The sequence below is a fragment of the Thunnus thynnus genome, chromosome 1, assembly GCF_963924715.1.
Source record: "Thunnus thynnus chromosome 1, fThuThy2.1, whole genome shotgun sequence".
Classification (NCBI taxonomy): Eukaryota; Metazoa; Chordata; class Actinopteri; order Scombriformes; family Scombridae; genus Thunnus; species Thunnus thynnus.
Genome location: NC_089517.1, coordinates 17,365,937 through 17,380,732, shown reverse-complemented (window position 1 = coordinate 17,380,732; position 14,796 = coordinate 17,365,937). Strand labels below are relative to the sequence as shown.

Here is a 14,796-nt window from a genome sequence, read left to right as displayed (position 1 = left end):
ATTGTTGACAATTCATTCCTCAAAATACTGACACCTGTGTATATTCAGTCATTTACCACTTGTTTTAAAAAGAGGACTGCCTGTCTTTCTGGTTCATCTACCTTGATCAAGACTGTGTGGAGGGAAAAAAAAGCCAAGCGGTAGTCTTCGCTGCAGACAGGCTGGTGTTTTTGAGAGGTAAGGGGGTGTGTCTGTGTCCCATACGGGTATCTGCCTCGGAGAGACTGAGCAGAGGCGGGAAATGGCGCCTGTAACACAACGGTGTGTCATTTCCACGGCTCTTGAGTAGATAGAAAAACTCGCATCGGATCACGAAAACAACCACTGCCGCTGTTGTGATGGTTAATCGGTCTTGAGTCGTTATCTCCAGATACTGCGGATCACTGTAAAGTAAGTTTGTTACATTAACCAGCCTTGTCCGTGTATTTGTCTTTGGCTTGCGGTTTATGTAATGTTGGCTAGCGACAGGATAAATATTTTCCTTCCCTGCCTGTGCACATCTGTTAGCCCGGAGCAGTTTTTCAAGACGGCTAGGTTGTGTTAACGCTAACTGTGCTAAGCTATGCTACATAGCTAACGTTAAAGGCAGCTAAACACGGCCTTCCAGGGACTCGGCTAATTCCTGGTCAGTTTGACTGTATGCTAATTTTAAGCTGCTTTTAATCAACATAACCCAATAATTCAGGGCAAATACTAGCCACAGTAGCTACGTGTAACTGCTCACATCTTAATACACAATAGTTTTAAGGCTTTTAGCTTGCTGTGCGGCTAACTCGTCGTCCAAGCTGGCTTTCTACTAGCTAACTGTGTTTTTCCCATTTAGCATTAATATCGTATCAGTGGACGTTGAGCCAGACGTGTCAACAATTAATGAACCAAGTCCAATCAAGGATTGTTAGCTGAAGATCGCGTTAACTGGCTTGACAGACGATTTTGATAAGCGTTACTGTGTTAGCATTAGCTGTTTTGATTACCGATGTTTGACGAGCTCCGCTGCCCAACAACAACCACGAACCTTAATCGTGTTGATATTTCGAAGAGACAGTCAAAGTAAACAGCACGCCAGATCACCAGATAGTTAACCTAGCTAAGTAACTAACGCTAATGCCCCTTACTTTAGTTAACCAGTAATTTTTAACACTATTTCGGTCAATTTACGGTGCCGCACTGGCTTGCTAACTATAAGTTAGCCTGTTTGGACTCGCCTTGTTGAATCGCAAACTCTCAACTTGAAAACCGACCTGTAACACCGCAACGTTACCTATTGGTATATCTTTTGAAATCTGACAATGTTTAAAAGAAAGTTAATTTATCCAGAGTTATCTTGGCACGTAACATACGAGCCCTTGTAGTTCGTTTAGGTTAGCTAGCTGCTCGATTAGCCGCAGAGCTTGGCAGCCGTGATTAATTTGTTCACCTTTTTACAAACGTTTGGGTATGATTGGGGTAAGTGCACCAGGTGTGTCATGTGTCTAAATTATCTGGGGTTTTCAAATATAATTTAGCTACGTTTTGTGGTCACTTCATACGCCAGATAACTTAGCTACCCTTAGCTTCAGCTTACATTTTGCAGAGAGGACGAGCAGTCTGCAGGGCCTCACTAGTTCGCTCAGACAGTCTGTGGCATGCATGTTCTTATTTCCCGCTCACTTGCTCGTACCTAGCTGTGTATGAGCCTCGGTTTGTGGGAGATGAAAGGTGCATGTTTTGCGGCTATATTGTCACTTTCATGTAAGCCTTCTGGGAAGCTTTGATCCTACAGTAAATTAATAAGACATTTCTGTTTGGATTCTTATGTAGCAACAGCAGGAAAACGTGTTGTGCTTCACATACTAACACATAGATAAGTTCAGGAAATGAGAGATGATTACAAAAGTAGCAATAACAGTTAAGTAAAAATAATAAGTGCAGTTTCAGTCATATTTCCCTTAACAATACAACCAAACTCTTTAAACATCATGTTTAAGAATTTATAGTGTGCAGCCTCATCGTCATGGACAACTTGGAAAAAACATTGCAACTAATGAATTAGAATAACATAATACAAGAAAAAATCATGCACGCAACATTTTGTCCTGAGCTGCTGTTGATTTGCTAGTTAGCAAGTGATGACAGTAGAAATTATATACTGTAAATTGACTGTTTAGTTTTGTTTTATTATTGACTGGCTCAGTTCATAACCGAGTGGTCTAATAGGACTCTGACACATCTTCAAGGTCAATCTGTTTTGTTGTTGCTACTTTTCAGGTTTCTGTTGCTTGATATAAACAAACTCTTCACCTGAGATGTTTATGAAAGAGACTAATTTGGCATTCTGCCTCTAATTTGGCAACATCTCTAAAATGCCCTTTATATGACAGACTATATTTAATCATAAGTACAGTGGCAATTACATACAGTAGTGAGTCAGTATCAAAGTTAGCATCATGTGTCAGTTTTATTAGTGGTCTGACAGTAAGTTATATAGGCACATAAATGCCAAATAGTCGCTGCTTGAACTGTTAGTGCATTAGTTGTAAAAATAATGTAATGTGACAAGGGGAATGTGTCATCAAGACATTTAGCAAACACACACTAATGATTCATTTGCAAAGACAGACATTTGCAGTGGTCACATGTTGACCATCAGCAGTACTGATCTAAGGACAATCTGTGGGATGTTGGTTGGTTGTTGCTCAACACTTCACACTGCAAGCTTCATCAATCTGTATTTACTCCAGGGTTTTTTGTATTCTGTCTATTCTCTCAGACGACCTTTCCAATATTGGCTTAAGAACAAATGGTTTTAAAAGGCATTTTGAAAAATACTTAATACTGTGTAAAGAAGTTGTTGGTAGACATTTTAGCTTTTTAACTTGTGTTTTTTTACACATGTGCTGTTTGTATTTTTTTAAATGATATCAGAGAATCCTGAAATCTATCATTTTCAGCTCAGTGTTGCAAGTAAAAAATAGTATGAAATTAAAACTATATAATAAAATTTGTCTTCACAGATGTCCTAATTTAGTTAAAAGTTTTTCAGTGGAGCATTTTAAATTCAGGGCCAATGTTTGGCACTATAAAAATCTGTATCCTTGTATCCTTCTAAAGCTCTAGATATGTTGATTTATTTGTTGTTCTGTGGTGTTTAAACTCCCTTTTTTGTTCGAGCCTTACGATAAACAATTTTTATTTTATAATCCGAGCAGTAACAGGTTTGAAGCTTGTCCCGCTGCTGCTCCTGCTCCTGCCTGGTACTTCATGTTGCACTGTGCTCCGGCACTGTTAAAGTGCCTGTTTGTGTTTTTGTGCGCGTGATCGAGCAAGAGCATGCACACCTCTGCTGTGTTCTTGGATACACCCCTTGTGTAAATGTAAAGCAGATGTAGTGAAGAGCATTTACAGTATGTGAGATGTTCAGAATGCATTGAGAGAGTGCTAGTGTGTGTTTAAGGTTTCTGACAGGTTGTGGATATGTCCAGACACATTTTCAGCCAGCTGCTGTTACGTAAGCGCAAGGGGCTGGCATGCTCGACTGACAATTTGTGTTCGCTGTGAATAGTTTTTACTTTTCCTTGTGCACAGTCGAGGACAATGTTGGCCAATTGAATCCCTCACTTCTAGAGAATGAGGAATGTGTTTTCCTTCAGATAAGTTTTAAGTCATGTTTTAAAATGTACTGTTTTAGTCAGTTACTGTTTTTTCTAGTTCAGACTAAAGCATAAAGAGTAAGATTTTGGGTAATGTGTTTTTTTTTCTACTGTACCAATAGAACTAAAGCCAGCTGTGGCTGCCGTGATGCACTGTGATGTAAGTGAAATGGGATCTTGAATACATCCAGATGTTGGCAGGAAAATGCACTACCCCACTACACATAGATACACCCCACAGCCCTTACACATTTTAAATGTTGAAGCAGTTGGGATTGTTGAAATAACCTGTTTGTCTACCTTGACAATTGAGTATCTGCTTAAATTTGTCTCTTGACTGTGTACAGTTCTGTTAATTTCATCTCTTTTCCTCTATCTGTCATTTCATCTTATGTATAATTTTTTTTCTTCTCTCTTTTTTTTTTTTTAAACAGCCTTACATGTGACTGCTAAAACAATGAGGCTGAGAATGCGTAAGGCGTCTCAGCAGCCGAACCCCAGTCTGGCAACTCGCCCATCCCGGACCAAGCGGAGGCATTCAGAAGTAGAAGAGGACACACCTACCAGCGGAGGGAGGGGCCTGTTCTCAACGATCAAGAAGTTCATCAGAGGAAATGCCGTTAAGGTAACTACCTCTGTGGTCACATGAGTTCACTGCAAAAGAGGAGTATTGGGCCACTTGGAGGAGCATTAAAGTAATTGTGTATGGTTTAACAGTGTTACCTGCACTTTTTGGCACTTCTCTGTTGTAAAACTTTATTTAGCACAGTGTTGTCCAGGTCTCTTGAGTTAAATACAGTGTTTCTTGGTGCAGAGTGTCATGTTTCCCTTGAAATGTCTGGTGGAATGCAGCAACTTGTCTGAGAACTCGTACTCTGTTCTAATTTTAGCTGCTGGCTCACAGAGTCGGTGTACAGGGACAGGAGGTAGTAACAAGTAGAAAAGTCAACTCGACTATAAGACACTTTTCCACTCATAAAGACATACAGGCTTTTTTGATGTTTTTACTTACTATGATTTGATGTTTTTACCTATGTCATTCCGTGGTTCTGCTGGTGTTTCCTCATTAATCCTTAATTTAAGACTTGCAGCATACTGATTCAGGGTATCTGTGGTGGCCCAAAATGCTGAAAAAAGATGTGGCTGTGCCTTTTGGCCCAGTGGGATCATAGCAATCTTGCCGGTTTACTGCTACATCACGTGATAGGAGTGTAATAAAATATTTGTCACAGTCTGTGTCATATTGTACAATATCAGTTTTGAGACATGACACATTGTGTGATGAATGTCTGGTGAACTGAATCATACATGGGGAGAAAATAACATCATCCATCTGTGCAACTCAACTGCATGAAAATGCAGAAATACAAAACTAACTTTGGTCATAGCACTTGCACTGTTGTTTCTTGTGTTTTTTATACTTTGTTTAAAAATGGAGCTTACAATGTTGCATTGTATGTTTGTATCCATATTGGTTTGTGAACGTGGGTCGTTGCAGCTGTCACATTGGGAGAATTGGGACCTAAGTTCTAGCTTAACTGATGGTGGACGTATTAAAAAGTGTGATCTACATCCATTGATATTGACCACATGCTCTCATGATTATCAGCTTTCATCTGTATTTTTATTCTTATTCATTAATCATACCTGTTTGCTATATGATGTCTCTTCTCCTTAAGGTGCAGCAGGAGAGCCCAGCCAAGAAGACACGCCTCCACTGTGATGTGGACAACAACCTGATCACCTCCACAACCCCGAATACCAACACCCCCCGCAGGACTATCAGCAGGGATGGCAGGAGAGGCTCTGTCAATGGAGGTAAGTGACACAATGAAAAGGACCACTCCCTAGTCCCTATTTTCCACTATCTCTCAACTCTCATCAACTTGTTAATTCTCCTCCTGCAGAGGCAACCAATCATGACAGGAGTAAGGAGAAGCCCAACGGCAGCCTGGAGGAGACGACAGCTGTCGAGGTGGCCACCAGCCCTCCCAGGACCACCCTTCTTGGGACCATCTTCTCCCCTGTTTTCAACTTCTTCTCACCAGCTAAAAATGGTAAGCAGACCCTGAGGAAGCCTGTTTGAATCATGGCTGGTGTCATAAACAGAAACCCAGTTCAAACATATACCAAGTAAAATATGGCACGCAGAGATCGTGCGAAAGATGAATGATGTAATGTGTGTTGGTGAAAGCCTGTCGATTTAAGCTCAAGTTTTTTTTTTTGTCATGTTGAACACTTTACTTCTAGTTCAAAGGGTTTGGCATACAAGTAGTTGGTCTGTGAAAACAGAACAGTGAGCAAATTAATCAAAAACTATTGTCATCCCTTAATACCACTAGTGGTTAAAATATGTTTTGTCTTTTTCTTTCACGCATTCACCCACTTTATCTCACTTTCAGATGATCATTGACAGAGCGGTTTAAACATCAACAACATAGAATAAAAATCTCATGTTCTCTGTTCTCGATACATGTCTTTTCATATTAGTTAAATCTGACTGCAGGTCTGGTCGACCAATTGTTGTGGACCAAAGTTTGACAGAAATTATGATCATGGTGGTGTCTTCTGTGTCAGTTATGTCTGGACGTTAAAAATCTCTATTGCCTCTTTTTATGGTGTTTGTTTTCCTGCTCAGCTTCTTCTGGCTCAGACTCCCCAGACCAGGCGTTGGAGGCTGAGGAGATAGTCAAGCAGCTGGAAATGGAGCAAACTGTGGAGACGCCCACCAGCACAGCCACATCCACACAGGAACTGTGTACCACCACTAACTTCTACTCTAGTGTATCCCAGCTGCCACCTCTGCGACCTCCACACATCCCCGATGTGTCCCCCACAGCAGAGGAGGGAGAGCTGGACACTGATCCTGACCTTCCACCCCTCACAGGTAGATGGTGGAGTTAAAGAAACATGATTATGAAATGTTTTGAGTTTAACATCTTGCTATGTTGTGTTCCAGTCTCTCATTCTGATTTTAGTAACACATTGCTTTTTTTTTTTTTTTATGGTCCCAGCTCCAGGCTCCAGTCCAGATATGGCATATGTGGACTCTCCTCCCACCGCAGTGCCACCAGAGGCATCCTATGAGGAAGACTGGGAAGTCTTTGACCCGTGAGTAAGCACTCAAGTGCTGTACACCTCTGACTAACCCCGTTCAACAGAATTTCCAAACCAAATGTGTGTGATGAGCGAAAGGTTAAAGTTGTGTTTACTTTCTGCAATTGAGGGCATTATTTCTACCAAGGTGAGACATTTGATTCAACCAACAAGTCAAAACTAACCTGACAACCCAAACTACAAGCTAGCAGCAGAACAGACATTTTAACTTGTATGCTGATGTTTTTCAGTTTGACAAAAGCATTGGTAAATAACAGCAGTTACAATAATGCTGGGTAGATTAACGATGTTTCTTGCATCAGCAATGACTCATACATTGTACAGTCATGTGTCCTCATACATAGCAGTTAAATTAAATTTCTGCTGAATCATTGCTTGTTGGTTTAGATTTACCTGCCACATAACTATTTCCTGGTACAGGCGATTTAAACCAACATTATTGCTATTCTTTGTTGTTTTCTGTGTGTTCATTGTGGTGTTTATACCACTTACGTCATTACCTTCGCTCCATAAAAAACTATATTATTGAGAAAAATATGGTAGATAAAAAATTTTAGTGAAAAGGTTTTGTACACTCTTAAACAGTATGAGCTAAGAAATCCTCCAGATTGTTTTTATAAACAGTGATTTGTCTGATGGTGTCATGTGCTGTACAGATTGATGATGTGACTGAGTAGCACAGTCTGCTTTAAGCCAACCATCATCTCAGTGTTTCAGTTTGTTTAGAGTATTGTGGTTTAAACTGGTGATTGGATTAACTCAAAGCATGTGTGATGTATTGATTTTTTAGGTATTTCTTCATCAAGCACGTCCCTCCACTGACGGAGGAGCAGCTCACTCGTAAGCCAGCCTTGCCGTTGAAGACACGCAGCACGCCTGAATTCTCTCTGGTCCTAGACCTGGTCAGTTACAGGATATAACTAGATGTTTTTGATGATTGGAAACCCGTGATTTTCATTTTAGGGTTTGCTGATATTTTCTCTGTTGTGTTCATTAGGATGAAACGTTGGTTCACTGCAGTTTAAATGAGCTGGAGGACGCAGCACTTACCTTCCCCGTCCTCTTTCAGGATGTCATTTACCAGGTAAATGTTGCCCGACAGCAAATTTTTTTTTTTTTGGCTCTGTTTTTCATCATGTCACTAGAGGGGGCTAAAGTCGTATTTATATAAAACGTTGATCTCAGGTTGGAGCCCCTTAGGTAGCTTGTCACTGACATATGAAAGGATTACTTCCAAAGTTTATCATGCAGTAGGATTGTCCAATCCATCAAGCATACCTAAATAATAGTAGATGTATAAGATGTATGTCATTATATTAGCTTACCATTCGTCAGTAAACCTTGTCGTGTTGATTGTGTTTGCTTACTGTTGGTCTGTTATCTACAGGTGTATGTGCGCTTGAGGCCGTTCTTTAGAGAGTTTCTGGAACGTATGTCTCAAATCTATGAGGTAAATATCATCTGTCTGTTCTTGTTATAAATCCTAATTACATTACATATGAAGATGCTGACCTCTGTTTCCTCTCTTTCCTAGATCATCCTTTTCACAGCCTCTAAAAAGGTGTATGCGGACAAACTGCTCAACATCTTAGACCCTAAGAAGCAGCTAGTGAGGTACATTGTATCTTGTATTTGTAGGTTATAAACGCACAATATAAATACAAGCCTGAATGAAAAGAGTTCAGAAAGCTGTGTGCAGCACCGTTGTTGGCATGCGCTGCTGTCAAGGTGTCAGTGTTGTGGTTTTTCTGAATTATTGATTGCTCTGACCTTGTCATGATTGATTTTTTTTTTTCCCTCCCCCCTCTTTCCTTTCATTCCCCACTGTAACTGTAGACACAGGTTGTTTCGTGAGCATTGTGTCTGTGTCCAGGGAAACTACATCAAGGATCTCAATATTTTAGGCAGAGATCTGTCAAAGACCATCATCATCGACAATTCACCACAAGCCTTTGCATATCAGGTGAACACCTCAACAAAATATAACAATTACTGATGCTTGTTGATAGCCAGCCAGTCAAAGGAAAACATGTTTTTAGAAAATTAGTTGGTTGATGTTGTATTCAGGATTAGATTACGAAGTATCTCTTCTCTGATCAGTCATTGATACAAACAACATGGAGCCTCTCTTACAAGTCCGGCTGGTCACTTCCAACCTTAAACTATCTTCAGCTTAATGCAGATTCTAGTGGGTAAAACCAGTGTCCAGCTGGTGATTATCAAACTAACTTGAGCCTGGTGTTTTTCCTCACACATCCCAACCTGATTGTGACTGACTGAGCTGTTTGGCTCCACTGGTAAAACCCCCAGAATGAATCTTTTTCTCCATATTTTCACCTGCTCCTCTGTACTCAAGTGAATGACTAGATCGTGGCCTTACTCATTATCTTAAGTTGAATTTTTGTGTTTCAGTCTTCATGTTACACTGACAAGGCACATGAGGACTCATGAGTTATATCCCTTATGTTTAACTAACATGTTTGTTTTTGTTTTTTTTGCCCTGACAGTTGTCCAATGGGATTCCCATCGAGAGCTGGTTCATGGACAAGAATGACAATGAGCTGCTGAAGTTGGTGCCCTTCCTGGAGAAGCTGGTTGAGATGGTAAGATGTCCTGTAGGATAATGACTTATGTAGCTGTTGTAATGGTTATTATAATATCAGAGTAATTCTTGTTTTATCATTTCAGTAAATCTAATCTAATGTGGTCTTTTAATCTCCTTTTTCTGTCATGATTCTCCTGCCTGCTGAACTCTTCAGAACGAGGATGTGCGGCCGCATGTTCGGGAGAGGTTCCGGCTTCATGACCTGTTGCCCCCTGATTGAACTGGACTAAGTCTCTCAGAACGGGACAACGTGAAAAGACTGAACACAACATGCGTGTAAAAAGCCCCTCTTTGGATTACAAACTACAACATTGCCATTACTGTTAAAATTTTAGCCTTCTCCCCCACCCCCTTTTTTTGTTTTTAAACCCACCATTGCTTTTTAAAAAAAAAAACTTCAAAAGAAAAACATTTTTAAAGATCTGGGTGAAATTTTCTAAATATCCACATGTATAGATGAAATTACACACTATGAACAAGCCCAGATAGACTCCTCTTTTTGACTGACTCTCCAGCTGTGGAGCCGGATATGGTCTCCACACTAAATTACGCAGTCTTGGTGCTGGCTTAGTGGGTATGAAAATGCCACCTGGTAAAGAGGAACTCCAACCCGACTGAGTCCCTGAACCCAAAACAACCCCTGGTGCTCACACTGTTGACACTGACGAATAACGACACTCTGTGGCTACAGACCAATTTCAGCAGGAATGACTGGCCTGTAAATCAATCTGTGCATGTGTGTATGTTTACTCTTAGCCACACACACACAAACACACACACACACACACACTCACTGATTTGGTCTTTGGCAAACTTTCAATCTGTAGCCTTTAAAATCATATGCATTCCTCTGTAGCTGTGTCAAGTTTCTGTTGTTGGTTGCAGTTTTTTTTTTCTGGTAAAACTGGTGTTTCATTGTTTTGTTTTGTTTTTTTAAAAGATAGCGATAGCAAAATGTTTTACCTCTGTTTGTAAGATATGGTATTTTTAAAAGGGGTCATGTAAGTTTTATCCTAAGCCTTTTTAGGGTGGTGCATATTAATGGAAACAGTCCACTGCTCAGTCAAATCGAATGGAATTAATCCAGGACGTTAAGTATAGTTTGTTCTTGTTCTAACAAATAGAGGTTGAAATCAATTTGTTGGCTTCACTGTGGACACAATATGGCTCCTTAATTAAATGTTAGGATTAAGAATCTTATCTGTAAATCTGACATATTGTAAAGGTTTGAGGGCATTCATTTTTGAAGTGGTATGTGTCAATGTTAACCTTTCTTTTAATAATAGTATTTGATTTGTCATTTGTCTATAATCAGTATTGTCTCTTACTCCTAATCAAGTATTCTGGCTAAATCAGAGCTCTGTTTCTTTGGGTTGTAATGTGTCATTCGATGTCTCTTATCAATAACATTATGACTAATGTAGCACATCTCTGGCAGTGTGTCATGAAATCTACTCATGGTTGAAATCTATGGCCAGACCCTGTACCAGCCATATCTGGCACCAGCAACATACTGTTTTTAACAGTCAGCCTCACTGACTGCCCCTCTACCTGTCTGTTTCATACTGTTTGCTTTGTACTTTTAAGCTTTTTTTTTAGTTTTTCTTTCATGTTTAGCACAGTTTAAAGCCGTGGTTCTCAAACTTTTTCATGTCAAGGACCCCTAAACTGACACAAATTAAGATTTAACAAAGATTTTTTTGCTTTTTGATGTTTTATTACAGAAAGTGTATGAAATCCATGACCAAAACAGTCACACACTTTGTCATTATGTTTTATGGAATTATAGTGGAAACAAATTATTCCTCTTTTGCTGGGGACCCCCCTGGAACACCGTCAAGGACCCCCACTTTGAGAACCACTGCTTTAAAGTGTGGTGTGTAAGAATGGTAACTATATGAATGTGTTTCTGCCCTATTTCAGCCTGGACACTCGAGCCAAACTGACATTTTACTCTGTTGTTTCATCTTAATTTATTCAATAGTGAGACCAACAGAAGGCAGAAATGTAAATGTGGTGTTTTTACAAACGACGAAGCTCAACTACTCCACTGCAGAGCTTCAGCAAGGCGAGTCAACCGGGAGAGTTCACTTGAGTCTCCTGACAATTTGGCATGCGTAGTTGAATTTTTTTTTTCTTCTTTTTTTTCCTTTTTTAGTTCTTGTTGAGTTTGAATCAAAGTGCTTTTTATGTTTCAGCAAATGTGAGTATTTGGGTCTGTCTGGGTTGCCTGTACAGTGCCATACGATTCTCCCCCCCGCCCCCGCCCCCATGGCGTTCTTTCTGCGCTGTCACCCCTAAATGGTTAGATGGAAAGAGACAATCAGACCTCAAAGTTCTGCAGATACTGAAACCTGGAGACCGCCCCACCCCCTCGCGCCTCCCGTTTTCTTGTGTGCAGTATGTGTTGTGTACTGTAATTCCATTGAGTTGCATCCCCTGTGAGTAAATTTGCCAGGTGAATCCTGCTCTGCCCTGCCCAAACAATCCCTGCTGCTTACTTAACGCAGGCTCTATTTAGACGCCTGCCTTTCTTTGCCTTTTTCAACAGAAGTTAGTAGCTCTCCAGAAATTTAGAATTAGTTTGTATTCAAGTAAAATTGTTACAGGGCACAATGGTGTTTACTCTTGACGTAACGTTATGAGTGCACATGTCCAGACTATGAATGTAAATTGTACATGGGGTGAAGTCTTAAGTGTCTTTCTGAATTCCTTGTTGTTGCGTTCTCTCCTCAACAACTAGAAAAAAATAGACAAAGAGGGATCGGAGCTTCTTCTGGTCAATCTGCTGTTTAAATTCTGAAGAGGAGGCACGAACTGTGCGCATGGAAGAGGAAACCCATCTTGAGGTCCCACCATGGTAGCCCCCCTCCCTGTCCCCACGACCTCTCGCCATCCTTACTGCCATCTTTTAGTATGCAAGCCTCACGTGGAAGTGTGTTGACTGCCAGCCCCATGTAGCCCAGGTGTTCTCATCTCCTCAGCGGGCTGTGTGATTCTGTATAGTTATCAGTCGTGGCTTGTTTCTGAAGGATCGGTGAGAGGCGTTTGATACTTTTCATCCAGCTCATTTTTATGTGCATTACCAGTTTATTGTACACTTGAGTGTTGTACAATACATGCAGCTTCATGTTTAAAAAAAAAAAAAAAAAAAAAAAAAAAAAATCCTTAAAGTAAGGAAAATCTTTTGTATTTTTGATTTCAAAAGGCATGTCATATCTACTTTTTAAATGTATTAATGAAGATTTAACTTTACATCAGATGGAGTGTTTTTTGTTTTTTGTTTTTTTTTTCTTACAAATATCTGTATGTTTAGTTTAGCGCAATGTCACTGAACTGTTAAACTTAGCATGTAGAGAATACAGCTTGCTTTTGTGGGAAAGTCCAGAATTAAATTTTAATCATGGCACTTTTTCTGCAGAAAATAGCAATTGTGTTAATGATTTTTTTTTTTTTTTTTTTTTTTTTCAATATCCGTTAAGCCATTTTACTTGCAAGAATTGTTACTTGTGCTGAAGATGTATTTAAAAAATGTTTTAAGACATCTTTTGTTAGCCATCTGGCTATATGATATTGTAAAGTGTATATACAGTTACATTGAATTTCTGAAACAAAGTTTTAAAGTTAAAAACCTCTTGCATGCCCTTTGTTTTTATTTCACCTGACTGTCTGAGATGACGCTGAAGACGTGGGACTTGACAATTCATTTTAGGAAATAAGAGTGGTCTGCAGTAGTGGCTGATGCTTGTTTCAAAGAGCCAATGCGATGGTTTGATAGAATATAAGCAATGATACAGATGTGGCACTGAATCTGAGCACCCATCTTTGACTTTTTGGATTACAGAAACACAGTTTGTAATAGACCTAAGTAGTGAGTGTTTGTTGAACGGTTTTCACTAGTTTTAATTTCTTGTATTTTGAACAATAATTACCACAAACTGCCCAGGGCCCCTGGAGCTCTTGGTCCCTGGGTCAGTTTGTGGTAATTACATTTGTATAGGAATATACACCACCGCATTGTTTATTCCCCACTGACATGATGGGGACCTTAAAGGTTGATCCTGTTATCACCTAATTTTGTGGCCTTGCTGGTAGCAGGTCCAGTGTCAAAATCTATTTTTAAGAACTTCAGTTTTGTGCTTTCATTTAGCATAATTAGTGAGTTTAATCAAGTGAGCACACAGAAAAAATGATTTATGGTAACACTGTGGGATGGAAAAAAGAGTCGGAGTAACAGGTTTTCATCCATTCAGGCAGTTGTAGTAACACACCAAGTGCTACTCATTTAAATCTCTTCCCCTGTGGAACTTTCTATCAAACAAAAATAGCCTGTAATTAAGTTTCCTATTCATCATTTTAAGTTTCCTTTTTGATTGCGTTTTTAGTACAATTATTGAATTGTATTTTAATGGCGTTTCTCTGTTGTTTTCATGGAGGAAAACACAAAAGCCACAACTGAATTTGTTCTTTAAAGGGGCCTTCATCTTTCAGTTGGGGTGTAAATGTTATTTTCTAAATCTAATTGTTTTTCTCCCATAAAACAATAAACGAGCCACCTAAAAAAAAATGTAAACTAATTAAAATAGCTCTAATCAAACACGTTATTAATGTGCATTTAGGAGTAAATCCAATCATAAATTCAATACCAATTAAATTGTTCATCAAAGATTATTGTTTCTTTGTAGTTATAATGGTTAATACTTGTGATATTCTACATTACACCCCCTAAACGCGTGAATGAAGCCTTTCCCCGTTTTAATAAAGCATCTACAGCAACATCAGGCTGTGTCAGGGGTTATAAAGAGTCTTGTACCAGAGTATTTTCATCAGATGTCATGTAAATCCTCCAGCAGTCAGTCTGGTGTCTTGCTCTCCTCTTGCAGGACTCATGTTTCAGACTGGAGGAGTTAATCAACTACACCTCATTAATAATTCAGCACCGACGGCCGTGCTTGTTGTCGAAATCCCTTCTGCGTTTCACAGCCCTCATTTCGCACCTAGTTTTCCCCCCTTTACCGGTGTCCTTAATTAGGCTGCTTTTAGAGCAGGTATAGAGTTGCAGGTGGAGGCGGAGGTGAGGAGCCTGCAGCCTCTGTGCGCACAGTGGCGTGTAAGAGAGATGAGTTCATGATCAGCTTGTTGAATGCGTTTTCTGTATAAGACTTGACTCTACACTTAACAAGCATGAACGTCCGTTTTCTTAATCCGGTTCCTCTTCCTCAGCTGAACATCTACTCTACATCAACAGGTTAAAACTAAGTGGATTTTTTTTTTAAATATTTGGATTGGCTAGTGAGGACACTGACAATGTGGTCGACTCCAGCTGCTTGCATGATGTGCATCCTCTTTGGTACGTAGCTACAAAGTCTGATTTAGCGTGAAGGAAATTAACAACTAGCATGCATTGTCCAAAAAACTAGCAAAACAAAACTATTCTATCAAGAT

At 39.7% G+C, this 14,796-nt stretch overlaps 1 protein-coding gene across 4 annotated transcripts; it reads left to right on the top strand.

Annotated features, from left to right (window-relative positions):
- The first annotated feature begins 158 nt into the window (after nucleotides 1-158).
- On the top strand, nucleotides 159-12,991 carry ctdspl2b (CTD (carboxy-terminal domain, RNA polymerase II, polypeptide A) small phosphatase like 2b). Of its 4 annotated transcripts, XM_067587637.1 has the most exons (14): nucleotides 211-390; nucleotides 3,752-3,789; nucleotides 4,064-4,254; nucleotides 5,309-5,447; nucleotides 5,537-5,686; nucleotides 6,268-6,516; nucleotides 6,644-6,740; nucleotides 7,537-7,648; nucleotides 7,744-7,830; nucleotides 8,134-8,196; nucleotides 8,281-8,360; nucleotides 8,583-8,709; nucleotides 9,254-9,349; nucleotides 9,506-12,991. In XM_067587637.1, exons 3-14 carry the CDS (start codon nucleotides 4,087-4,089, stop codon nucleotides 9,569-9,571), a joined length of 1,434 nt encoding a protein of 477 aa, XP_067443738.1. In that variant the 5' UTR covers nucleotides 211-390; nucleotides 3,752-3,789; nucleotides 4,064-4,086; the 3' UTR covers nucleotides 9,572-12,991. The 4 variants fall into 4 exon arrangements, with proteins under 4 accessions (XP_067443754.1, XP_067443738.1, XP_067443729.1 ...); XM_067587653.1 differs by lacking the exons at nucleotides 211-390; nucleotides 3,752-3,789 and adding an exon at nucleotides 159-177; XM_067587628.1 differs by lacking the exon at nucleotides 3,752-3,789.
- The last annotated feature ends 1,805 nt before the right edge of the window (nucleotides 12,992-14,796 follow it).

Coding starts and splice junctions, on each gene's coding strand:
- ctdspl2b (XM_067587653.1), top strand. CDS start 4,087: ATGAGGCTGAGAATGCGTAAGGCGTCTCAGCAGCCGAACCCCAGTCTG. Junction 4,255..5,308: donor TCAGAGGAAATGCCGTTAAG/GTAACTACCTCT, acceptor CTTCTCCTTAAG/GTGCAGCAGGAGAGCCCAGC. Junction 5,448..5,536: donor GAGAGGCTCTGTCAATGGAG/GTAAGTGACACA, acceptor CTCCTCCTGCAG/AGGCAACCAATCATGACAGG.